We start from the raw sequence: 27852 nt of genomic DNA, 5'->3' as shown, positions 1-27852 counted from the left end.
ATGAGATGTTTATGTGATATTCGTTATCATATCCATCATGTTCTCTATGGCTGCTTCTTTTGATATCACACTTTTTTTCCGTACAATTTGGTTCCCGTTTCAACTGGTTTAAGGCAAGTTTGGTTCTTGTTTAGACTAAAAATAAGTTTGATTCTTTTTCAACTGGTTTCAGAAAAGTTTGGTTCTTCTTTCAATTGGTATAAGATAAGTTTGGTTCTGTTTCAAGTAAATTAAAGCTAGTTTGGTTCTTAAAAACCATGAGAATAGCATTTTTTTTCGGCAAATTATAATTTAAATGATAAGATGAAAAGATAACCCCAGATTCTTATGCGGCCGTTTTGGAAACACTATGGGTTCTCAAAGGACCAAAAAAAAAAAATAATGTAGATCAGGGAATTTTTTTATACAGATAAAGGCAACATCATCATCAACTAAGCCACAGAGTTTCCCAACCTTTTTGTCCCACCGCCCCCTTCTTCAGAAATTCATTCTCCCATCATCCCCCAACGTAATCTGATCCATAGGATCCTGTTACACCCGTAGCTTCTACCGCCCCCTGGAACTTCCCATCGCCCACGTTAGGAATCACTGAACTAAACGCTTGTGGCGCGTTTTCCCATCTTTGGTTATCGTGAAAACCGGATTTTTCTTCCTTTCCATCCAAGACCATTTCATTTATTTTTATCCTTTGAGAACGGAACCCATGGTGTTTCCGGAGCGGCTGTATAAGGATCTGGATTTCATCTTATCATTTAGATATTGATTTGTCGGAAAAGACGTTGCTCTCAAAGGTTTCTGTTCATCTGTGGCAAAGTATTTGATGTTTTGTGTATGTTTGGTTCTTGTTTCAAATGGTTTTAAGACAAGTTTAGTTTTGTTTTCAACTGGCTTCAGACGAGTTGGCTTCTGGTTTCAACTAAGTTAAGACAAGCTAAGTTCTGGTTTTAACCGGTTTCAGACAAGTTTGGTTCTCGTTTCAACTGATTCAAGACAAATTTGGTTCTCATTTCAACTGATTCAAGACAAATTTGGTTCTCGTTTCAACTGATTCAAGACAAATTTGGTTCTTGTTCCTACTTGTTTAAAGACAAGTTCGGTTCTGGTTTCAACTGGTTTTATAACTGATTTCAACTGGTTATAAAACAAGTTGAAACCAGAAAGTTTAGCTCTTGTTTGGTCTGGTTCAAGACAAGTTTGGTTCTTGTTTCTAATGGTTTCAAGGTAAGTTCGGTTCTGGTTTTAACTGGTTTAAGACAAATTTATTTCTTGTTTCAACTGGCTGAAGACAAGTTTGGATCTAGTTTCAACTGGCTGAAGACAAGTTTGGATCTAGTTTCATCTGATTTAAGACAAGTTTGGATCTAGTTTCATCGGATTTAAGGCAAGTTTGGATATAGTTTCATCTGATTTAAGACAAGTTTGGATCTAGTTTCATCTGATTTAAGACAAGTTTGGATTTAGTTTCATCTGATTTAAGACAAGTTCGGTTCTTGATTCCGTTTCAACACTACTCATCTTCATTTATTTACAGATACCTTATCATTAATTGATAATCGAGCACTTTAGAATTGCATATGCATTTGAGAATAGATTTTTTTCAGTTAACCCATCAATGACTTCTAATACAACACGCAGTGCATGTAATGGAATGGAACATGAAGGATATGTCTACTCATGACCATCCTTAAATTGACCTTGTCCACTTTCGCTATTTAACAACGATCAGAGTAAAATGATCGTGAACTTTATTAATATATTCCCTTTAGTTAAGTACATTGCAATTCTCTAGTTTGGAGCGACGCCTCGATAACTTAAATTCGATGTTCTACCACGAAGCCTTGAAAAGAATAATAAATAGCCATAATAAATGTATGCGAAGACATGATGGAGAAGTCTGTTAACTCAAGATGAGATAAGTTTCTGGAATTATTCGGGAATCCATATAACTGTAGGTGAATATTCTCACCGGACTTTGTTCGATAATTCAACGTATTGGGAAGTGACATGTTACACGTATGAAGTAATACTGACAAAATCTTAATTGTGACGTCGATAATGATGATGAATTCCACAGTTCTGACTCAGTTATAAGCTCGTGTCGTTTTCTTGACTCTCGGATATGACTTTTCTCAATAGAGTCTTGTTGACAGTCTCATCCGACGAGTTGGTGCCATTCGTTTGGCAATCGCTCACATCTGCAGTCGTTTCAAACACATGTATCGAGCTAGAAATTTTCCTCGACAAATTCTTGTTGAAAGGGGAGCTTTCACAGCTCCTCGTTGACGAACAAGCGTCGTCCAGCCACGAGATTGACCCTAATTTATCTCTCTTCCCACCAGAGTCTTCATCACCCTCGTTGATAGAGACAGCTTCATTGAAGGATGAAGTGACTTCATCGAGATTTTCAACCTTCATCACAACTTTCCAGTTCGACGGCGACATCGAATCAACCGATTTCTTACCCTCGACCGCGAGTTTAGACTTGCTGCTTCGACCGGACACGAAACTCCCTGTCGTCGTGGACAGAGCGGCAACGCTAGTTGGGCCGTTGGCACTGGACAGCTGGATGCCCGAGAACGAGGCGTTGCTGCTCCTTCGACGGCTTTCGTAAGTAGATGCCGACCGGCAGGCCACAATCCCTAGCATTATCCCAACGACGACGAACACGCAACCGGTCACTAGAAGTATAGTGCCGACTGCTTTCATGGGGTCTAGGGATTCTTCGTGTTTGACGTCGCGGAAGAATGTCGCGACCAGGAGGTACGACTGCCTGGCGAGTTTATTCCTGCAGGCTTTGACCACGAGGAAGGTACCAGCGATTATGTTGAAGACGCCGAACAGAGAGAAACAAAAAACGAACGGTATGGCCATCAGTATACCGGCAGTCTTCCGGCTTCCAAACAGCATCTGATGCGAATGGAGGCCGGGAGTGTAAGGGCTGCGAGCGTGGTTCTTCATCCTGCGGGGAGAAAAAAACAAAGAGATAAAATCAGAAAAAATATTTATCCAAATACTAAATACAATATCCCAGCATCCGCATTAGCGGGCATGCCAGGAAGCAGTGACGTAGACCATCACGCTTAGAGTTCCCGTATTTTCAGGCATGAGTGGAAATTCGATTCACCGATTTCGAAAAATTCTTAACCTATTCGTATCTAGATGCGTGAATCACGCATGGAAATTCGATTTTACCCCTCCAAATTTCGTTGAAGAATGGAAATACTCCTCAAATTTTTTTTAATAGAGTTATTCTTGACTGAGGGGCCATTCAAGTATTACGGCAGCATCGATGGGGAAAAGGGGGGGGGGGGTTCCGATTTGCTGACTTTTGATGGGGAGGGGGGTTTGGATAATGCTTTCGTCATCAACCACCCTTTATGAAAATATGAAGTTTTTTTACTACTTCACCAAACATCAACTCTGGCCATATCGCAATTTACTACCATTAGTGAGATGGGTTGGAGGTGAAGGCGCTGTTTATCGGTGGTCGCCTCGAGTTCATTAGGGAAAATATCTTACCTATATCCTCCCTTGGGTTCGAACCCGGGACCCTGACAGCAACCTTCACGGTGGTAGACGAGCATCTTACCACCATGCCACTCGGGTTCAAAAACGTTGGTCACCGCCCGGACAGGGGCTCGAACCCTGGACCGTTAGGTTAAAAGCCTAACGCTCTACCGACTGAGCTATCCGGGCACGAAGTTATTTCTACTGGCAGCTTACTCGGTGTGCCAAAAACGAGAAAAACCTTTCGATAGTTTGTGGGCACTTGAAGTAACATCCAATCCCCCCATTGATAAGTGCCCTACAGAGCCACTTCAGTGATGTCTAAATGTTTCGCTGATCCAAGTGGTCTGAAAGTGTGTCCGTGGTGCTTAAGTGCTCTGGAACTGTGTCACACATCACTCAAGTGATTCGTAACTATATGCCGCGGATCACACTTAAATAATCTGAGAATGTTCCGAGGATAACTTGAGTGATGTATAACCTCACTGGGGGCCACTTAAGTGGTGCTTTAAAACTATGTCACATGTCACTCAAGGGATCTCTAAATGTGTCACGGATCGCTTAAGTGTTCTGGAACTGTGTCCCGGGTCATTTAAGTGTTCTGGAACTGTGTCCCAGGTCATTTAAGTGATATGAAAATGTACCACGAGACACTTAAGCGATCTGTTAGTTCGATCTGCTTAGTTCATTTTTACAAAATTAGGTTTGAGGAGGGCAGGCCACATCAGATAACCCCCAGTGCCATATTTGGTGCGCAGGCCGAAGGGCCTTTATGCGATTTATCATTATATGGCTTAGAGGGTGGGTCGCAATGAATTTATTATTATTAAATAAATATTATTATTATTAAATAACGTGATCAGCACGTATTCCCAAGAGATCGTTACGATCTGTCCAGGGAATTTGTTAATGTTAGTAGACATCCATGCCCGACCCGGGATTCGAACCCAAACCTGCGCAGTCAGAAGCTAGTTAATTAAAGATAAAATTAAAATTAAAGATAAATTTTGATTTCATAGCCTTCAAATAACATTGAAATTAACAGAAATTGATTATAGTAACATATAAAAGTATTTCTTCCGAAATTTTAATTAAAAAAAATATTTTTTGCATTAAAAAAATAAATTTTTGATCGTGGGGAGGGGGGCTCAAGCCTCTCTATGCCCCCCTTCTTGTGCTTGTGTACATCTCTGATACCACCAATATGCGTTAGGATTCAGAGGGGCAGAGCTGATGACGAAATGTTGCTGAGAAGGGGGTGTCAGAGTTTTGCTGACTTTTGCTGACAAGGGAGGGGGGGGGGTCAAAAATGACTAAAAAATTGCTTACGTAATACTTAAACGGCCCCTGATAAATAAAAAATACCCTTAAAATTTTGGAGAGGAGTGAAATTACACTTCGAAATTATATTTTCCGATAACACTGCCTTCCGTGTATATCTGAATATGCATGGCAAATCTACATGGTGAATAAATCATTACATAAATGTCTTCTCTCTTTTTTTTTTTTGCTATTTACACATCTTTTAGTTTCATTTTAGTACAAAATACGGCTATATAAAACAAGTGCAACACATTTCTATCTAGAAAGAGTTGATTCCTTGTCGGTGTTATTTTTGAGTTGCTGAAATTTTAAGTGTTCAAATATTTATAAAACCGCGTTTCTGGAAAATTCACCGACCAACAGTCCACCGAATGGAAAATTCATCGACTACAGTTCGACGTGAGTGAACGAGGGAATGAATGATCGGGGGAACAAGTGCTCGAGTGAGTGAGTGAATGAATGAACGAGTTAGCGAGTGAACGAGTACGTGAGTGAATGATCACTTTTTCCGCGAAACAATTTTATACCATTTGAGCTTCAAGACTTGATCTTAAAAATATGTGATCTATGAGGCATGAGCGTTCATTTCCGTTGAAACATTATAATAGAGAGTGGCTGAAAATTTCATTCTTTGTTAGCGCCATCTCCGTGCTGCGAAAAGTGCACATTTTTGGATCTATTGTGATGCGATTGCAACGACTGCGTTGGAGTAAAGGACAGTTTCCAGACTCCAAACTGCGACTGCAGCATACAGCGCTCCCTGCAATATTCTAAGCTACTTTTGAAAATTCTGTATCACAGACTTATACGGCTTTCAGAATAAACGTAAAGTACCGCTTGTTTCATTCTTCTATCGATCATCGTTGGCGAGTTATTTCAATATCAGGAAGTTCTTTTTGGGATACCCTGTACATTGATATAGATGAGATGCATTCAGATGACCTATGTACTCTTAGAACCTCATTTCTCCAGCATGCCGAGATCAGATCTGATCGAACAGACTCCAACATTCTTATGAATGTTGCTGGCGACTCCGATTTTCACGGCATGCCGGCTAACGCGGGGGGGGGGGGGGAATACGACATTTTCAATTACATTGATTGATCACTATCGATCAATATTTTTCCTGGTTACTTATACATAACACTTCAATCCATCTTCAATTTTAGTAAAATTCACAGTTAAAAATTTTTTTCCGAGAGCGTTTCTATTAAATCCAAATCGATTCATTTTTTTATATTCAAAAAATTTCATTTTGGAAATTATTTTTAACTCTAAAGTAAATGTATATAAAGGAGAAAAATTCTCCCTGGGGGGAAAAAATGAAGGTTTCTCCCCAAGACAACTTTCAACGATATTTCTTTTTCACTTGCAGAAATATTTTTCATTCAGGAAATAACATTTTTTTCCTTCCTTTTGCTTTATAAAAAGCAGATTTGAAATTTCTTTGATAGGATTTTTGATATTTTCTTTTACAAAAATTCAAGGAAAGAAAATTTATTGTTATAAGATACTTTCTCCAATCATTTCTCCCTTTTTTTAAAAGAATAAAATGTATTCTAAATTTTTGCGTGTATTATATATACCCTCCAGCACGTATAGCAACGTTAAGTACATTCGTATCTCCCTTTATTTTCTACGATTCACGAGATTCTTTCTGTTTTTTAACGAGAGACATATTTGAAATTCCAATATCTGTATATACGTGACCTCTTATACATTATATATGAGATAAAGTTTTTTTTTTTTTCATAGTTCGGAATTCAGTATCATGTGAATTTCAGAGGGTCATTCTCTGTAAGTTTATAGCCGTCGTCTATTAAGGGGCGTCTGGACCAGGGATATACAGTAAAGGCTATTTCATCCCTTTGAAGTCCGTTTGTAGCTTCTGGTCAGTGGTCGTGGTCTCGGAGCTACTGCTTGACGTCACTGTTCAAACACCTCCGTTAGCGCACACGAGAAACGTTCACTTTTTTTACATTTTAGTTGCTTATTTTTACTGTTTGGAGTGAGCAATCTCTCGTTCACTGTGCTGTTGCAGTGTCACAGGTATGTGCGTGTGGTATTTTTATTACCTTTTTATAATCCTATAAGCTAGAAATAGATTAAATAAAGGAAATAATTGGCAAGTAATAATGTCTTTTAATATTAGCATTCAAAATGATAATAATAACTTCGAACATTTTATACTAGGATTTTTTTAAATATTTGCTCCCCATGTTTTTATGTTGCAGTTGTATTGGTAATAACGAAGTCCAAGGCCACCCCTGGAAGTCCGAAAGCTACACCTAATTCAAATGAAAACAAAAGAGATTATCAATTATTAGAAAGTTTGAAAGATAATTGAAAGTATCTGTCTCGAGTTGGCTTTCAATCAACTCAATGAAAAATTAACTAACGTACGTGATTCAACTGAAATGGATCCGACAAAAATAATCTCATAATCTCAGTCGAAGTTACCTCATAAGAAAATGCGAAATTTCTTAATTTAAATTTTGAAACAATAGCAAACCAATAAATAAGCAGACACTAATGGGCAATAATCGAAAAGATAATTCTCTGGAAATAACTCAGTGGAATGAGTAGTACAAGATTGCAAACTTGGGCCTCTGGAAAAAATGATATTGGAGGATAAAGTGTCGTTACGTTAGTACTGAAAGTTACGTAAACGACATTTACTGAAGTAGCAGAGGTTCTTTCACATCTTTCCGCACTAGGACTATAGGTACAGTATATCGGCCTTGTGATGGAAGATTTAACTTCTTAGAATCGAAACTCCTTCTTATAAAATATGCAACGACAGAGAAGATAAGGGTCTCGTGATCAGTGTTTCGCCCACCGATCAACGGCAACGGAAGGTTACTCAAAATTTCAGGCAATCCGCAATTCCCTTCAAAAGATGAAAGACAGATGGTAGCGCCACTAGAACACGCAGACTAGAACTATATTACAGCCCCGTTTGCATGGGAAATAGAAAAAGCGGGTATAAAACCGGCTTCAAGAATTTTCACCAATGACTGCTCTCTATTTCTTTCCTTATGAGGGGAAAAAAGTCGTCAAGCGGGTACTAGAACTTCTAATGCTACCGCAATATTTGCACATGTAAACGTGGCTTTCCACAGACTTGTAACACTGAATTTCTCGCCAATGTTTATCAAAAAGGGAATTGGTGATTTGCCGGACAATTGGCCATGCAGTACAAGTTATTTAATTCAAATTTATGATAATTCGAACTCTTACGAAGTTCGCTTGAGTTTTCTAGCTAATTTAATGCTAAACTTGTTTAATTCTTTCTTGTTTAATTCGAACATTTTGCGAATCCACTGGATAATTCAAAGTTGGACGAAAAAAAATAGTGATTTCTGTATGAGCAAATTTAGTTTAGAAAAAATTCTACAAGAAGAAAGACTTTGTTTATCTCGACCAAGTTATTAAACAATGGATCTTTAAAAGACAAATGAAAATTATGTTTTCCTTCTATTTCTCTGATAATTTAACGTCCATTTTAATATTTTTCAGCTGGAGTGCATCGAGAATTTGTTCCACTTAATACCGATTATGCTTTTCAATCTATAGGTCAAAGTACTTACATTCAAAATCGGAATCTTTTTGTCTTTATTAAGAGCATGGAAAGTATCGGAATGTTCAGATTGTGATACATTAAAGTATGTTTCCTTGATAGCATAATAATGATAAGCAAAATTTGGGAAGCAGTTTCGTAGTGGATGATCATGAACAGTTTCCGTAAATCAGACTGTGAACATGGTCAAGAAGTTCTGCAGTGATGCTGATTCCAAACAAGCGAAATAATGTAGCAGCTAAGATCAATTGTTATAATTATAAATTATTAAAATTTGGAAAACAGTTTCGTAACTGACGTAAGTTGCAATTTGTAGTCATTTTACAGATTCAAGATATTTCCTTTTTTTCATTTTACCATCCCATTTATTTGAAGAGCAAATTGAAATCCTTATTCTGAAGAATTCAAACTTTTTAATCGTATCAGTCAATAGGTATGAGAGTCCCATTCAGTCAATACATGGAGAACTTAAACGTAAAAAGTAATTTTCAATTCAATTATTCACGTTTACTGGTAGACGTTTAGTCGTATACGTGTATACCCATTAGGTGATTAATTTGGTAAATAGGTTCAAGTCAATTCCAGAACTCAATTAGAGGAGGGTAAACCTTTCGGTTGTTTCTCCTCTCATCCAATCGATGCCTGCTAACAAAGAAAATGGTTGATCGTGTCACTTGTCGAAAACCTAATTAGCTCGATTTCGCGTTAATTATCTGTCGCAGACGTCAATTCTGTGAACATTCAGCCATCCATAAAACTGTCAAAATGCTCGAGCATTGTTCGTGTCCTAGTGTGCGTTTGGTGAACGATATTTTACAGCCAAATATTAAAACTTCGGTTGAATACATAAAAGTTATTAAGGCACTGGAAAAAATGTTTAAGGGCAACCGAAAAACCGCTGTATAATGAGAACTTGTGATTGGAAGTACATGAAAATTTCAGAGCGGCAACTAAAAGTGGAACTAAACGTTTCCCACTAAAAATAATCTTGATGAGTGTTGCATTTTTTTTCAGAAAAAAATTGTTAAAATTATAATCTGGAAAAAAGTGTGAGGACAAAATTAAAAATTATGCGCAAACATTTTGTTGTAATCAGAAGAGACACCTTTTTTCTTTATAAGCGCTGTCTTCCAGGATGCCATTCATAGATATAAAGTCATTAATAACTAGCTGCGTAATCGTCTTCCAAGCTTCTTTGATCAAAAGCAATGACGTCGTGTTTGTGTACGTACTGCGTATCATTTCTATAAGCTTCGCGATTCAAAATGGCATGCAAGTGTTCTACGGGACTAATTTCCCTCCCGGGGAAAGTGATTTTTCTGGATGTCCTACCCCCCCCCCCCCACCCCGATATCCAAGTTACATACTCACTGTCCAAAATTTGACTAGATCTTCTTTTCTCTCATGAGACTCTTTATACACTTGAGGCTGCCGGGCTATGCCAGGGTGGGCCCCATACGCTAATACGGCAGTAAAAAAAGACGACAAATATGTGAGATTAATATTAATATTTATAGCATAAAAGCACGGCAACAACTTTGGCATAAGATGAATAATAAAATCAGCGTATTTCTCGATAAGTTTACAATTAACGTTAAAGACGGTCGGACGGATTTCTTGCTCGCTCTTTCTGCTCTCATATCCCAACGGCCATACCATGTTGAAAACACCTGTTCTCGTCAACACACTTATAGGTACAGCCCGGATTATATGCATTTGCATATAATGGCTTTTTTTAGCATTAATGCATATACGTGCATATTTGCCATACCATGCTGAAAACGCCGGTTCTCGTACGATCACCGAAGTTAAGCAGCATCGAGTGCGGTTAGTACTTGGGAGGGTGACCACGTGCTGTTGGCACCACTTTGTAACCTTCAATATTTGTATGAGCTCATGGTGATATTTGATCTGAATTTCGATTACCTTCATATACGTTTACATGCATTCCCAAAAGTATAAAAAAAAAGAAATTTATGTAATGGAAAAAAATAATACATGTGAGTAATTCGAATGTGAATGGGGCCAGCACTGTCAACAGAGGCTCTATTTGACCATTCCCGTCGCACAGTGGAGCAGCACCTCCTAGAGATAGAGGGGGGACCCACCGCACGGGTTGCCATAAACGTCATTCAGACTACCTAGCAAGTTTGCCGCATTTTTAAACACAGCCATCCTATTTCGTTTCTTTTTATTTTGGCGTAAAATCTTTCTGATTCTCTCACAAATACCGCATAGCGATTGGATGTGGGGCATAGAAATCGCCAATTCTGAGCCCATTAATTTCTTTTCCGCACAACGATGATACTGGCACGAGCGGGGAATTTTTTCCCCTGCATATTCTGAGGGAAAATGGACTACTTACTGACGTAACAAGCAGAGTGCGGAGGCCTTCTATCTCTAGGAGGTGCGGAGTGGAGGCTCTGTGTGTGTATTATTGCAAATTCCGGGAAGGGAAACAAAACTGCCCAGTACTGTGGACGGAGACTTTGTTTCTTCGTTTTCCGTCACGGTGGAGGCGCTGTATATATATTTTGTATACATTGTGTATTTAAACCTTTCTCAAATTTCTCCCACTTCAACATGCCAACTTCTTCTTACTTGCTCCACAAGTCTTTTCCACACTTCTTTGAAATCCCAGGCTGTGGTCTCCAGCCTGGAATAATGAAATTGCATGTACGACCTCTCTGGTCGTACATGCAATTTTTCTGCCTGGTCAATGGGTTCAACGATACATTTTAGTCAAATGGCTTGTACGTTGCATCGAGTTTATCATTATCTTCATGGGGAGAACGACGCGAGTGATTCGATACTTTGTGAGAACGGGGCAAGGGGAGCCACCGCTGTAAATATTTGCTAATTTTTTCCGACACAACTCTGCCTCTTTTGTGGTAACGGAAGTAAATTGCTTTGCATCAGTCCGGGGTTGTGAGCGGTTCTAAATCTACCTATCTATCCCCTATCTCAGAATAAACCAAAAGCTTAAAAACTTTTCGACTTTTCTTGTATCATGTTCTTACTGTACACAAAAGCTTTTTTCATTATCTTCTTTAGCAACGGAAATACGAACGGATACACCTAGAAAGACGGAAGGAGGTTTACACTGACCCTCCCTTATATTTTAGAATATGTTCATATATTGCCACAATATTATTTTGTATGGCCAAAATTCTTCTGATTAGTATCTTTGTGTATCTATATAATACGGTGTAATTCCCATTGGTGAGGCTTTTCTTACCTTCATTTTTATCTGCAGATGTCTCAGCTTTTATTATCAAGTATTTTTATTATTTTGTCCGATAACATGTTTGTTCTGCAAAGTACAAATATCCGCGTTATAATTGTTGTAGAAATGGTAAAAAAGACGCAGATTTTCACCGGAGAGGGAATTTCTTAGAAGTTGAAAAAGATTGTGTGAGACAAACCCAGGAGTGGCACTGGTGATGAGAATTCAGAGGAGAATGAAAACTACCCGAGGCAAAACATTTGTGAGGTATTGATGATGAATGTGTGAATCAGAATTAAATATTATCCCTCAAGCAATGCTTCAGTTGATGCAAAAATGAAATGCTAGTGGAGACAATAAACGCAAACCACATCGAAGCCACCAACGAAAACCTTTTCCTACACCAAACGTCAACTGATTTCCACAAAAATCCGAGATTTCAATAAAATCTCTATATCGGTAGCGAAGAAACTGCTGCAGATGAAAAAATGTGTGAAATATCCTGATGCTTTCCTCATCAATAGGACGTCAAGGATTCCAAAATATTTTACGAGAAGCTCATTGCTTATGGATACTGATTCCACATCACTGGGATTATACGGATATTTTTTTTTTTCAAATCTAAATCGAAAAGCTTGGTTGAAATCCTTCGGAAAGAACATCACCAGGTGCTTTCAGCCGCGAAAAAAAAAAAAAAATCAAGTTCTCACTCGTTGATCCGAATTCAAAATCTAGAAGCGATAGCATTGAAATCTTATCGGGAATATAGAAAATACAGTCTCAGTTTCCAACCACTCTGACGCACATCAAGAGAGGTCGTTTGCACAGAATACTTTAAAAACTAAATAATAATAAAAATATATTGATAGATATATCAATGGCTTCACCCACCAATTCCTTGTGGTTATAAATCTCTATTCTGTCATAAAAATATTTACTATACTCTAAAATATTAATATGTTCAAAAATCGCCAGAAAAAGCTATGGGGTGGGGGGCATACAGACCCCTCCCTGTCCTTCTAGGTATAGTCTCACGATCCGTCTTTCTAGTGTTGAAATCGAATGACGAGATAAAGCTTTACGATCGTTTCGAAACTCTATGGGTTTCGTTATCAAAGGACAAAAATAAAAAGGTCCGAGATGGGGAAAATGTGGCCCCATAAAAGAAGAGCCGGCTATCACGACATATTCCTGCAAAATGTTCAAAGACATACCACAGATTCCGCTTAGTTGTTGATATGGTGCTTTCTTCGTTAGTGAATTTTTCTGACTGGTGTATGAATTGGTGACATAGTTTAAAATATTTCGGTACCAGAAATGGAATCGGTTTCCCATCATTTACTAAATCATTTTGTCATTCCCCGTATGCTTTAATAAAGCTTCCTTCATAGAAATCTAAATATGCTGATTAAACTTTTTGTGCAACTGATTTAACTTTTTGTGCGATTCTAGCTGCCGGGAAATTGAATGTATGAATTTCATTCCGGCAATGAGAGGCGATCGTAGGATTTGCCGAAGTCCTGATTCTTCATATGAATAATTCACGTGCAAGTGATAAGTTCAAAGATTCCACCCTATACACAAATTATATTATCACAAACAAATATAAACGAGCAAAGATCCCAAGGGAGCCAATGCAACGGATTTGCCAGTCTGCTTTTTGACTTATATTGCCGATTCAAAATTACCAATTGATATTTTATTAGATTTAGCTTTGGTGAAATATCACGATTCGAGGAATCACTCTTACAAACTGTCACAAATATACTAACACGAATGAAGTCCTTTGATCTTCCAAAATGCTATAACGTGCCTTTAAATCGAAACAGAAGCAAATTTTTCGTATATATCAAGATTGCATATGTTGAAAATTGCCAAAATTCTCTCGAAAACCCGCTCGAAGTCGTGCTTTTGGAAGCAGTTTGTTCAAGCTCTATAACATGAACGTCGCGCAAATCACGTTCGATATACACATTTTAAAATCTTGTTAAATCACAAAGTTATTTTTGTATGTTAAAATGACGTAGGCTGCTTTCCAAAAGTTGCACATGCAACATTAAATTTGACATAACTGGATTTTGAGAGATTCTGTATACTGTGTGTCCCATAAATTCGTAAATAATTAAAAAAAATAAAAAAATCGGTATATTTGAACGCGGTTTGCGAAAAAAAGTTTTTCTTCCGGAAGGGGTTTTTTTGGTACAAACAAAATTTAGTTCAAACTTTTGCAGATAGAGGACACTGCACGAAAGATCACAGAATTCTGGACCTGAATCCTTCTTCAATAATTCTGTGTCCGAAACGTTTGTAATATCCCAGTCCGCGATTCGTGTGGCTGAGGTGAAAACTTCACAAATAGTGCCTCATCCACGTATACCAAAATCACAATGAAAACCTAGGAGGGCACCAGTAACAGAAAAATTCAGAAATGATCCGTTAAATGTACATCGTGCATTTTACAGGGCTACACAGGAAAAGGCTGTTTCATTTCTTTGATGGTGAGCTTGCCGCCTTGGTTCCGTGGGCGTGGTCTCGGAGGTGCTGCGTGACGTCACAACTTTGCTACTTTTTTCACAGCAGTCGACTTCAGCATATGATTGATAGAGATTCCTTATTTATGGTGGTGTTGTGTCTCAGGTATGCGCATGTAGTATTTTTCTAATCTTTTCATAACGTATTAACCAATTAAAGACGACTTAAACACTGAGTGGAACCATTTCCACCATTTATGGGCATAGAAAAATATGAAAATGTCGAATTTCACATTTTCTTACCAACCGGCGCGTCAATGGGTTAAACCATAGTTTCTAACCCTTTTTTTGTCCCATCACCCCCCTTCTTCAAAAAAAGTTTTCTCCCATCGCCCCCAACGCAATTTAACCCATAGGATCGTATGTTATACCCGTAGCTTCTACCGCTCCCCGGAACATTTCATCGCCCACGTTGGAAATCACTGGGTTAAACTAAGAAATGGTTTAAATGCATTCAACAGTCAGTGAGTAACAATGTCTTTTGTATATTTGAAGCTAAAAATATTAACAATAAATTCAAACACGGTAAATACGATTTTTTTTTTTACATTTCCTTCCCACAGGGCGTCGTAAGTGTTTGGAACTTGTGGGTGATCGTGTTGATCTTTAAATAGGAAATTTAGATTTCTGAATCAATTCAGAGGGTGCACGAACTCATACTATAAATTACCACGTGTGCTCGAGCACCCTAAATCACGCCCGGCTCCGAAGCCACTCGAAATAATTCAGTGAAATGGACAAAACAGCGATTGTGAAAACTAACGTAATTAACAAGGTTGCAAAGCGGGTGCACTGGGTTCTACCAACACCATCTATAGCAGAAGGCCTCCGGGTGAGGCTCGTGATGTCACTGAAGAAGGTCATCTCACCAATAGCCATTGGGTGTAGCAGGCCGACGCATGCGCCATCTCTACCTCTATAATTTTTTTGTAGTATATCCAATCTGAAGTTGGTTTTTTGAGATTTCCCAGCTTTGACGCACGAATACGAGCGGGTCTCCCATTTGAAAAAGTCTCCACAGACAGCAGGCAGACCTACGACACGATACTGACATAATATGAAAATTCAAGCATTTCCATTTTCACTTCAGAAAATAGAAAACAGATGGCAGCACGAAACAACATAAATATACTAGGGCCGCACATACACTAAGAACACACATTCCGGCATGTGCCGATTCGTTAGAAATTCCACAGAGGAATGTGTACGAGATGCACATGTACGGTTAAGTAGTAGTAGTAGTAGTACAGGGTGGGCAAAAAGTGCGTAGAAACTTTAAAAATTCATATAAACCGGAAAAATAACCGAAATAAAAAATGGTTTGTTAGCATCAGAAATTTTTTTAAGACAGGAAGAAAAACAGTCGATAGGTTACGTTAGCGTAGGCTGCACAAGTCAAAGAAAGGATATGCAAATTAACGAATAGAATGCCTCCAAATCGTTTATTACAGCATTATTTGTTCCACATGACCACCACCACAGGGAATATCACATTGCAGGCGAGTCATAAATCCAGCAACGTCAGAGTGCAGCAGGTCCACATACATGGTTTATAACGGTGAACTGATTGTGGATTAGGAGCGCGCAAGTTCTTACAACCGTCTCATTTGCATATTTCCACCAAGTCGCTGGTACCAGCACCACATATCGACTGTTTTTGAGTGTTTTTTTTCCCAGTCTTCAAAAATTCCCATGATCTAGCGATGCTAACAGTGCAAACCGTTTTTTATTTCGGTTATTTTTTCGGTTTTCATTCATTTTTAAAGTTTCTACGGACTTTTTGCGCATTCTGTATATCCAATGGCTAGAAATGAGATGACCCTCTTCAGTGACGTCACGAGTTTCGCGCGGAGGCCATCTGCTATAGATGGTGTTTGTTCCGCAGGGGAATGACGTCACGCGGGATATCAGCTGGTACCGACTCCAGCACCCCATGCGACAGCCCCTGTTATATGGCCCTTTTTACACGAGTGACCATAACCGCAGCGAGTTGCTAAATGTTAGGACCAGAAATTTGCCTAAATGGACTTATCCCATTGCCAAGATCTCTTAAAGCCCAGATCAAAATTGTAGGATCGTGAAAATAGATCAAAATACGTTGACTACCAATTCGCATCTTGACTGCCGAAGAAATCATTTCTACGGAATTTCATGCATGCGTGTAAGAACACTTGCATCATCCTCGATGTAAAAAAGATCATTTAAATTTTTTTTCTATATCCCGCATCTCTCTCTCTCTCTCGAGCATGTGGTGGGAAAAAATACATGCCCGGTCGAAATTTTCACATGCTTCGGGCAATACATTTGTCCAGCCTCCCTTCCCCCGGTATACGAAGACGAGAATTTCCAATGCAATCTAATCGGGATCGAAATCAATTCGGACACACGGTAAAGTGATTATCAAAATTTTCATTTCATTATCTCAAACTCAATTATTGTTAGAAGTTCGCGGAATTCCGAACTGGTTCGGAATCCATGATTGCTGTAACTCTGTCTACATCATATCAGGATTCTCTGATCGACTTTTCGTTGAATATTCCCTGTAGTTTTCTTGCTTTTCCACAGGCAACCTGATCAAGCCGATTGAATTCTGCGTGAAGAATTCTATCGGAATAAATAATAACATGTCTTTATAAGATTTTATTCCGGAATCGCGATATCAAGCTTGTTATTTTATTCGACTTTCTTTCTTACGATCCCTCTCAATAATAATTCCTGGATACTATTCATACATCAATGGCATCTGAATATTGATGACGCACGTTGCAAGTCGGATATTTGTTGCAGAGGGAGAAAAAAAAAAGCCTGATTTTTTTTGAAACCACTTCGTGCATGTCCAATTTATGATTCTTCTCGTGTGCGATCATTTCCTCAGAGAGATACCATAAAAATAGAAATTTTACAGGGAAATAGTGAATATGAAATGCATATATTGCCTATAAATGTGAGAAAAATGGAAGTATTTATCGAGGTGTTCGAGTCTTCCCTCACGAAAATCGATTGTGGGCTGTCTTTCGGTATGAAAATTTATGTGAAATTTGAGTGTTTCTTCGGGGCTTCTTTTTCTTTCCTCTTGCTCGTATTTTATTTAAACAGCTTCAGAAATCGATAGCATGGTAATAAAGTGGTCTCAAAAACATACTCCAAAAATATGATGTACGGGTAGGTATGTCTTGAGAGCCAATTTTTTCAGTATGACAACCAAATTTTAGTAGCAAAAACAAGTTAACTCAATCTAAGTTTATGCAACTCCAAAATAAATATTGAGTATGGTGTTCGTGTTTTGACATTGAAACCTATTGACGTCACGACGACGTACTCCACGAAATTCAACGGGAAAAAAAACTGAGAATTTGCCGAATATAAACAGTTTTATGAATAACCAAAATATTCATACACAGACTTGAAGTAGAAACGTCAAGATTCGATCAGATAAAAACACAAACGGAGCATTGCTGGACCGAGATTATTTCTCTGATATACAGGGTGATGCCTTAAGTCTCTTGGTCGCAAATTACTACTACTGTACCACTTGAGCGTACATGAAACTTGTACGCAATCCTCTGCAGAACTTCTAACGAATCGATAAATGTCTGAACGTGTAAAGATTAGAAAGTAAAGATGGCAAATGAGTGAATTTTCATGTTATTTAATTATTAAGGTCTATTTTCTCTCTGCAGAAAGACTCTTTCAAATGAGAGACCGGTCGCATTCGCACCTTGGAGTTGAAAAGCCGCAGAAAAACAAACCTCAGCTAGTTACCACTGTGTTTGCAACTGGATCCTCACGATTAGAGTCCAGCACGATGGCCACACGAACGCACAGCAGCCAATTATTTGTACTGCAGCATATAACTGACCCCATCACGCACAGGCAATTGGCAACAAATTTGGACAATGTGCGGTTGAACTAGCAGAGATAAATCTGAAAAGAAAGTGGTGTTATGTGGTTGGCATATAGGAAATGGAACGAACGTGAGAAGAACAAGTTTTCAATTCTTCCTCCCTCTCCGAGTTAGCCTTTCCCCACAGATAAGTACTTATATTTCATTTATTTATTCTTTTACTTATCAAACCGTACCGAGAAGGAAAAGAAAATAACAGTTATTGCTGAGGTAAAGGGAAAGGAAAAAAAACAATTTTTGTTTACTTGGGGTTGATCAATGAAGAGTCTCGAGAGAAGGGGGAGAGCGCGAATGCATTTCTTTCATATACAGAGGGACGAGATATCTTGTCAATGTTTGTTAAGGCCCGTTTACACGAGGCAAGTGCTTTAGTTGGTAACTTAATTTTAACTTACCGATACTTCTTGAAAGTGTCCACACGATAAGTGGTAAGTAGACGCTCATTGGATAATTTTTACGGAGGTGAGCGCAGTTAGCGCATGCGCGCTTCAGTCTACTCAAACCCACGGAGAGATAGAGAGAGAGACGCACAACGCGCGGGAGAATAATAGTAATAATTTTTTATTTATCTGACATTCAGAGAGGTGCTTTTTCTAAAGCTCGTAGCTTTCGTAACGATGGATGAAGATGATCAGGTAGAACTTACGAATACTGTGATCAGAGCCACATTATATGATTTTTTTTAAAGAATATAAATTTATTCACTTTCACTTTTACCCAAGAGGGGTATAGTTATGTGGTACACATTGAGGACGATGTATATTCTGACTCCAATTGAAGAAACGGTTGATAATATTTAAGTTCATTTAATTTTAAAAAACTATTTACGTAGGTTAACAATATTAATTCCGAATAATAAAAAAGGAGAAACTTTTTTCTCACTTGCGCGAGAGCAACACACTGAGCAAGAAGTAGGTCACGCAAGGGAAACAGTTCGCTTGTCCCCTTTTTTCTCCTCTGCCACCCACGCAAGGGGGGCGAGAGATGACGCCACAGGGGAAAAAAGAATACACAACATATTATAAACTTATGTAAGTCATCGAGACGAAATATAAGATTTCTCTATTTCTCCTCTAAGTTGTAAATATCGATTATATGATATTTTAATCGAAGTTAAAGAGGAGATAAATTATGAATTATATGTAAGCCGAAAATACGGGAGAAGATTCTTGGCATTCGTAGGAAATTCTAAGGTTTAAAAATTAAATAATAAAAATTCATTAAACGTAAAAATTATTCCCAAATTTTCAAAATCATTATTATTTTTTAATTTAATCTATAGAGATGATATCTTTATGTTAAATATTTGATCATGTATTTTTACAACAGATGGCAGCAAATTCGTTCTGGACGAGAGAAATATTCGAAACCCACCCTCCAGTTTTTAATATATAAATCCTCCCCACCTGATATATATTTTTGAATCTTCAAGTTTTTTCAACTCCTGACATCGCGTCGACAGAATATTCCATAGCTTTTTCCAACATCGAATAATTTTCAGCTTGTTCGTTAAGGTAATTTTCATTTCAATAGTTCAACAAACATTCATGGCGAAGATATTTTTCAACAAACTTGAAGCTTGTGTCCTCTGGCCACCTCACCATCCAATATTTCCGCAGAATTCTAGCAAAACTTCAGGAGACGACGGAGTATGAATAGGTTCACGCTTGAGATCAAAATGAACCCTCCGTGAGAGAGCAAAAAGACCCTTCCAGAGCGGCAGGTCACGCCCACTGGCGCATACGCATAGGTCTACTTAACCGGTAAAAATATACCCGTTCGTATTGACTTACCAACTAAATCACTTGTGCACTTGCCAACTAAAGCCGTGTAAACGGTCCTTATCGTCTGCATACATTGTATCGTACTTGGCAACTAAAAATTAAGTTACCAACTAAAGCACTTGTCTCGTGTAAACGGGCCTTTAAGGGGTCAACTTTTACCGAATTTCATTGGACGTATATTGCCACAAGGTGGCCGAAGTTGGTATATGGTCGAAAGGAACGTCTCACAGGATCCAAAATTTTTTTTTATTTCAACAACTCTTCAATTAAAAGATAGATGGCCGCAACCACAACACGATACTCACATAGTACGAAAATTCGGGCATTTAGCATTTTCATTTTAAAACATGAAATACAGTTGGCAGCAACATTCATCCACTCAAATCGACGTGTGGGAGTATATCTCTCCTCCCCCCCCCCCCCGAATCTCCTAGAACCCGAAACCCTTGGGCGAAAATGTTTGTATACAAATGATAAAAATAAACACATAGTTCAAACAGCTGCATCACGACATTTGATCAGTCGGGAGAAGGGAGCACAGCCTTCAAAGTTCAGCTGCCTCTCAAGAAGTTTCTAAATTGGTGTGATTTAGGCAGCACCATCTACTTCACCAAAAACCACAATCATACCATATCGCAATTTACTGTCATTAATGAGTTGAAAATAAAGGCGCCATCTAGCTGTGGTCGCCTGAAGCTTGTTAAGGAAAAAAAAAATCCACATTCTTCCCTGGGCTTGAACCTGGGGCCGTGGCGGCAACCTCCATTGTGGTGAACGCTCATCTCCCCACCACGCCCCGAGTGGCACCACCTAATCTCGAAAGAAATTATAATTCTGATAACATAAAGGCGTTACGGCAGGGGTCTTCAATGCATTGAAGTCCCCATTTAGCCCTCGGAGCTTATTGTGGTGACCAGCCGGAAGTACTTGAAAACATTGGAAAATGATTTCATTCTAGCATTAATAAAAGAATGGATTCCGGAATTAATGAAAGAAATAATTTCGTAATAAATGGATGTAAACTCACAATTACCGAAAGAAAAGAAATTATTTCGCAATTAATGAAATAATAACTGCATAATTATTGAAAGAAATGATTCAAATATATATTGAGAAATAATTTCATTACTAGCGAAATAAATAATTTCAGAATCATTTAAAGTGATTTCAGATTAAAATTAATCAGTGATTAATCAGAAACTCTTCCAGAATCGGAGTAAAACAATGATTTAAGAACTGATAAGAAGCCCTTGCTGATCTGGATTCTATCTTACAATGATAAATGCCTCGGTATGAAATCGTGGCTCACGTGCTTCGTGGGAAATTTCAAATTCTGGCCTACGATGTATGGAAGGTTGATAACCCCTGCGCTAGGCCATACACTCACAATGCAAGTTCCGGCATGCATCAATTCAGTAGAAATTCCTCAGAGAAATGTTTACGAGGTGTATGTACGGTTAAATAGTAATAGCACCCAACGAAACATATCCTGGAATATTCCCGTACTTGAAGTTCCAACTGAATCCTCCTTTCTTCGAGGAAGAAAAAACAAAATCATTCTACATACATTCTACAACAGGCGCGGATCCAGAACGATGTGACGGGAGGGGTGAATTGTATAAGTTTGTTTGATCATCCCGTATTTTACGGGACACGTTTTCCCATATTATTCGGCGCAGAGAAAGGGCGGTCGTTCCTATTGTTCCTCCCCCGGATCCACGCTTGAGTGAAGGCAGAAATCTTCAGCTACGAATGGAGCAAAGGCAGGCATCTTCAGCTACGAATGAAGCGAAGGCAGGCATCTTCAGCTGAGAATGAAGCCGAGGCCTTCAGCTGCGAATGGAACAGACGCAGGCATCTTCGGTACGAATGGAGTGGAAGCAGATATCTTCAGCTTCCAATGGAGCGAAGGTAGCCGTCTTCCGCTGCGAATGCTTCAGCTGTGAAAGCGCCAAGGCAGACAGACTTTCAGCTGCTAGTAAAACCGAGACAGATATCTTCATCTGCGGATTGAGCAGAGGCAGGCGGCTCCAGGGCGAAGTGTCGGAGAACCCGGCTTTACCTAAGAATAGAACTTTTGCGCCGTGTGCAGCGTGAAAATGCTGATTGGTTAAAAACTTGAAATTCAGGTTTTTTTTTTTTGACCAATCTGAAGAAACCTGCTCCTAGGAAAACCTGACTTTAGATGCATTCCACACTGGACTGATAGCTATGCAACCTGCAACTCGACACGGATTGGTTGAAAACCTGAATTTCAGGTTTTTTAACCAATATGTGGCGAGTTGCAGGTTGCATTGCTTGTAGTAGTGCTACAGTATGCACCCTGCCTTTTTGTTTAAGTGCATCGAATCATCCCGTATTTTACGGGATCGGCAAATCCCCTCCCTCCCGCATATCACTTGGAAGGGGCGAACTCTCCCATCGTCCCCTCCTCCTTCCTCTTAATCCACACTCGTACATACATAAATAAAAAATACTTTGAAAAAAATCAATAGTTCATTTTCCAAAAATGAATATCATTATCAAATTAATTAGTTTATGAAAGAAGAATCGACTTCTTTTTCCGTTAGGGTAGTTCTTTCGCTGAAATAATCAAACCCTATAATATCCCCTTAAATATTTAATTCAATATAGTAAGAATTTCTATTTATAATTTAATAAGGAATAATAATGATAAGCATTAATAATAATACCGAAAGAAAAGAAATGCAATCGCACGCATCCACCGGAAAACGTTTCTCACCACAACATCCATTTTAATATTAAAAGAGACATCCATATATATATATATATATACACACCACGGAATAAGAAAATTACATCAACTCCCGTCGCTACGAGACGAATCCCGGAAGATTACGTGAGGAAATAAGGAAAACGGGCGAAAAAGGAAATAATATTTTCATTGAATCAGGAGCGAAAAAGATGGTGACGACATATTTTTCTCATTTTTACGCAATGTGTCTGAAGAAATAATGTTTCGAAAAACAGTCAAACTCGCATATGACATCGAAGATTCCCCGAAAATTTGTCGTTATAACCGAGGTCGCGTTAAAACTGAGGTTTACGTTTCCAAGACCTATTCAGTATGAGAAAATCTAACCAGATGCAAAAAAATACTGCACACAAAGTTGTTATTTTATTGTGATTGGGATTGCCATATTTATGGGAGGAAAAATGCGGGAAACTTGGATCATTATAAATACGGGATATTGCCAATTTTGGGTTCAAAATGTTTTTTAAAGTTGTCGGCAAAATTGCCAGTTATTGCGTATGAAAAACACTTGGCAGAGGAGATACTACAAGAAATTGTGCAATGTCGTAAAATGCATATCACGGAAAAAATGTTGAAAATAACAAATATGAAATATAAATATTTACAGTTAATTGATCATAATAAAGTCACCATAATACATATATCCATGCACACCTATTAAGCACACATAAGCAATGCAAAATTCACGGGAAATGTAAAATCCTCGTTATATGGGATAAAATTTGTATTATCCGTTTAAAGGCGAGTCCGACAGTATAATTTTTAAATTATGCAAAAATTATCTCCATCCCCGATTCCAGTAAAGATTGTGAATAAGTCATCGTTTTCAATGAAATAAGCTTCATTGGAAAACGGGATATTTCTTTAACAAAATTAAGGGAAAATTCAGTAATGTCCCGTATACGGGTCTTTACAATAAGCAAGTCGAATTGTAAAATACATGTAATAAATCTCTGTTTTTTGTTATCGTTAGTTATTATCAATAGAACAACAGAAAAACATTCTCTCAATCTGCTGGGCACCAATTCGTTCAATTTCTTTAAAAACGCTAAAAAATTAAAGCATTAGCGTCGTAAAAAAGTGTCGTTATTTCCGAGGCCATTTTATCGACGTTATAAGCAAAACTCATTACCATTATTCTCTATGGGAATCAATCGGGACAGCCAATTTTGACGTTGTAGCCGGGGTCTCGTGACAACAAAAGTCGTAATAACGAAGTTTGACTAATCTTTTATTTCATTCATATGTCCCTCCAAATTTTAATTTACCAGCGAAAGAATGATTATTTTATAATTATTTATTCACTGTCAATTAGTTGTAGGGAGAAATAATTATTTTTACCTTTTCCATGTGATCTAATTTTAATTTATGCCATCGCAATTGTTTTTCGTGGTAAAGTAATCTTAATTAATTAACTAAGATCCATCTTGATGTCACTGGTAATGGAAATTTTTATTGATTACCAAGCGTACTGTATCCGAAGTTTTTTTCTTTCATTCGCGTATTAATTAATTAATGCATTTTTAACCTAGATAGTTACGTTATATAGAAATATCTAAAATTGTAAAAATATTAATGATTATGTATATTAGCTAATACTTATTAACTAATGAAATAGGTTTGTTACATCATGAGTTATATTAGTTTTATAATAGTAGTTTTTTTACACTTCAATTAATTATCTATGTTTTGTGTTATTTTCGGCTGAATTCTTTGTATTTATGAAAATCACAATTCAATACACAACTTTAATCCTTAAATAATATTTCCATAATTCTCAATCGAATAAATAACTAACTCAAATCGATACATATCAATCAAAATTAAACCTTCAAATGGATATAAATGGTTTTATAACCAAAGATAATTACTAGGAAAATGTTTATGTGCATTCCCAATAGTATAAAAAAGGTAATTTTTGTAAAGTAAATAATATATGCATGTAATTCAAATGTGAATGCCCAGCACTGTCAACGGAGGCTCTGTTTGATTGTTCCCGTCGCAGTGCGGGCTCTGTGTGTATTCTGTGTGAGTATATATTGCATGTTCTGTAAGGGGAAGAGCGAGCAGAACTGCTCAGCGCTGTGGACGGAGGCTTTGTTTCTTCGTTTCCCGTCACAGTCGAGGCGCTGTATATATGTAATTTGCATGCATTGTGTATTTAGACCATTCTCAAATTTCTCCCACTTCAACATGCCAGCTTCTTTTCTTCTTTCTTGCCCACAAGTCTTTTCCACACTTCTTTCGAAATCCCAGGCTGCCGTCTCCGGCCCTTATGTGCCACTGGGCGCACGTGCAATTTTTCTCCCTAGACATTGGATTCAGTCACCCATTTTTGTCAAATGGCTTATATCTTGCATTGAGTTGATGGCTGTCTTCATGGGGAGAACGACGCGAGTAATTCGAAACTTTCGAGCACGGGGCAAGAGGAGCCACTGCTATAAATCTTTGCTAACTTTTCCGACACAACTCTTCCTCTTTTGAGGTAACGGAAGTAAGGTGCTTTGCATCAGTCCGGGGCTGTGAGCGGTTCTATCTATCTATCTACTAGGAAAATTATTTATGTTAAATGCTTTCAATGTTTTAAATTATAAATTAATTATTATAAAATTTTTTCAGATTTTTATTAATATTTTGTTTTGAACATAAATTGCTGTATATTTTATGTAAGTTGCTTTTTGAGATTTAATCAAAATTATCAAAGATTATCAAATATTTATATTAAATATATTTCCTCAGCTTAAAACATTATTCAATAATATGTTGTTCTAAATACTTTGTCTAAATTTAAAAAAAACATATCTACTTGAATAATGAATTAATACAATTTATAGATATTTTTGGAAATTGTAGTAAAAGATTACAGACAGAGTGATTTCTTATTTTAATTAAGTGGAGTAAAAATTAAAGAAATGCTAATGAAAAGTTCTATAAGAATATGCATTGTCCGTTAGTTTTTGCTGTTATTTTCCAACTTTTTTATATTTTTGAATTAAAATAATCTCAGTGAATATTGCAGTTTAAAAACGTGGGATTTTTTTTTTCCGTCTCAGAAAAGAAGGGGCAACAACTTTCTAATTGGAAGTTAGATGACGGAAGACCGCATAAAATTTAGATTTTTCTTATTTTGTGATACACTGTGTTCTCACTCTGAAAGCTGGTACAGCGTAATTTTCGAACGCCTTATGAGCACTTTTTGAATTGGCATCATACCTCTACGACGGACGGTTGATAAGATAAAGGCCGCATTAGCGTTTACAGGACACCCTGTATAAGGCATGACTGTTAGATCAACATCATTATCACTATGCACAGAATAAATCAAATCTATTTGTTATAAATTTTTCTGTTGTCCGAATTGGACTCGGGCGTCACTGTCAAGTGATTGAAAATTATTTATTCGAGTTTATAACTGTTATCAGTTACAGTTATCAGTTACTCATTACAATGAATTCTGAGTGTATTATTTAAGTAGATGAATATAATTGTAAGAATTATATAAGAATTCTAAACTATAATCAATTAACTATTTTTAAGGGGGGGGGGTTGATGCGCGCAAATTTTCCCAAAACACACTTTTTTTCGAATTTTTAAATTTTCAAATATTATGAAATTTTCTGACCAAGTTCAAGTTTTTGTTCTACTTTTATTTATGTGGCATTTAGGACCGAAGTAACATCCACATCAGTTTGTTGCGTTTTTACATACAATTAATCGGAGGATGAAAACTATGAACAAAGAATGCTGTTTTTGACATTTAACTTCAGTTTGAAACACGATTTATAGAAATATATTGATTGTGCCATTACAAAATTTTAATATAATATTTTGCGCCACATATTGTTATGGTTATGGACTAAAATCTGAGGTATTTGTCTAATTACAGTGTTTTACATAGATGAGATGTTAAATGAAATTTAAAAAAAATTACGTACATCATCAGATTTGTGTGTAACTTATCAGCATACCACATAATTAGGGCTGGGAATCGATTAAAATTTTTATCGGGTTAATAAAAAAAATTTAATCGATTAATCGACTGATTAATCGAATATTTTCGAATTCTAATCATTCATAGCAAAAGTAATATTAATAAATATATAATAATAATAATAATTGTGCTATAAAAATATATTCTATATTCATTCATGGATGTAAACAAATATAGAAATAAATTAAGAAATGAAGGTCATTCGCTTTAATCTATTTATTATGCTGAATATACATGTCATATCCTGGAATTTCTCTCAACTTTTATCTTTTTTTTTAATCAGTTATTTTAGCTTAGTCATTGATTTCGTAACTATTTTCATACTGTTTTTTTTTTCTGCCTTTGAAACTGCTCTCAAATGGTGGAGAAGGGGGGAGCTGATTTTTCCCGCACATGAAAAGTGCTGTTCACCGTGGAGGCAATGAATTCAGGTGTTGTCTTCCAAAACTTCCATGACACTTGATTTGAAACTTAAATCATTACTAGTTTTCGTTGAATCGACTTGCATTTCCCCATGCCGAAACGTTTTAACAAAATATTGATTCAAATATGTTCATTTATCTGAAATTATGAATAGCAGCATAATTTGCAAGACATCTAACTGATTCAGTTCAATAAATCAAGTTAAATCATGAACCTTTAATAAAAACTTTAATCGGATTGATCGAGTCGATTAACTCAAATAAAGTTTTTAACTGCGATTAACAATTAACCGATTAATAGATGTATCAGGCCAGCTCTACATATAATCCCTTAAATTTTGATTCATAACCTGCATCGTCACTGGCTGAATATACATAATGTGAAAACAAAAAATTTCATTCGTAGAAGTTTTTGCAACTGTGTTATGAAAATATTACATTAATTTTACTTAAAATTTGACTTATCCATGGAAAATGGCATGGGCATTCAAAAAATTATTATTGTTTTAACCATTTTGAGACGCTTTCTATCGAGAAATGCTATAAAAGTCCTCTCCAGTAGTATTTTATAGAAAAGTGCTAAGAAAGGTAGTTGGATACCTTAAATAGAAATGATTAAGTTGAATGATAAAAATTTAAAATAAATAAATATATATATATGCACCTGCTTCTCTTCATGCTCTCGAGAGATCCTCTCTCATTGGAATCTCAACATGATGGAATAAGAAGATTAACGACATAGGGGCACGGACACACAGGAGACTGGAAATGGGCAAGACGCCTCCTTGATAGCGCAAGCTTTTTTGAG

At 37.2% G+C, this 27852-nt stretch overlaps 1 protein-coding gene and 1 non-coding gene across 3 annotated transcripts; both read right to left on the bottom strand.

Annotated features, from left to right (window-relative positions):
- Positions 1-27852, bottom strand: LOC149077006 (uncharacterized). 2 transcript variants are annotated; one of them, XM_089242617.1, is made up of 2 exons: positions 27709-27852; positions 1-2959 (listed from the first exon to the last, which is right to left on the bottom strand). In XM_089242617.1, exons 1-2 carry the CDS (start codon positions 27720-27722, stop codon positions 2086-2088), a joined length of 888 nt encoding a protein of 295 aa, XP_089098743.1. In that variant the 5' UTR covers positions 27723-27852; the 3' UTR covers positions 1-2085. The 2 variants fall into 2 exon arrangements, with proteins under 2 accessions (XP_089098743.1, XP_089098744.1); XM_089242618.1 differs by lacking the exon at positions 27709-27852 and adding an exon at positions 9782-9860.
- TRNAK-UUU (transfer RNA lysine (anticodon UUU)) lies at positions 3624-3696 on the bottom strand. Its single transcript has one exon. It is a non-coding gene; the product is annotated as a tRNA-Lys (tRNA).

Source organism: Pholcus phalangioides, unplaced genomic scaffold, assembly GCF_987345545.1.
Source record: "Pholcus phalangioides strain wild (caught in Gottingen) unplaced genomic scaffold, Ppha-v1.0 ptg000015l_1, whole genome shotgun sequence".
In the NCBI taxonomy this organism is placed as follows: Eukaryota; Metazoa; Arthropoda; class Arachnida; order Araneae; family Pholcidae; genus Pholcus; species Pholcus phalangioides.
The sequence above is the reverse complement of the archived record's forward strand: the minus strand, read 5'-3'. Positions and strand labels throughout refer to the sequence as shown.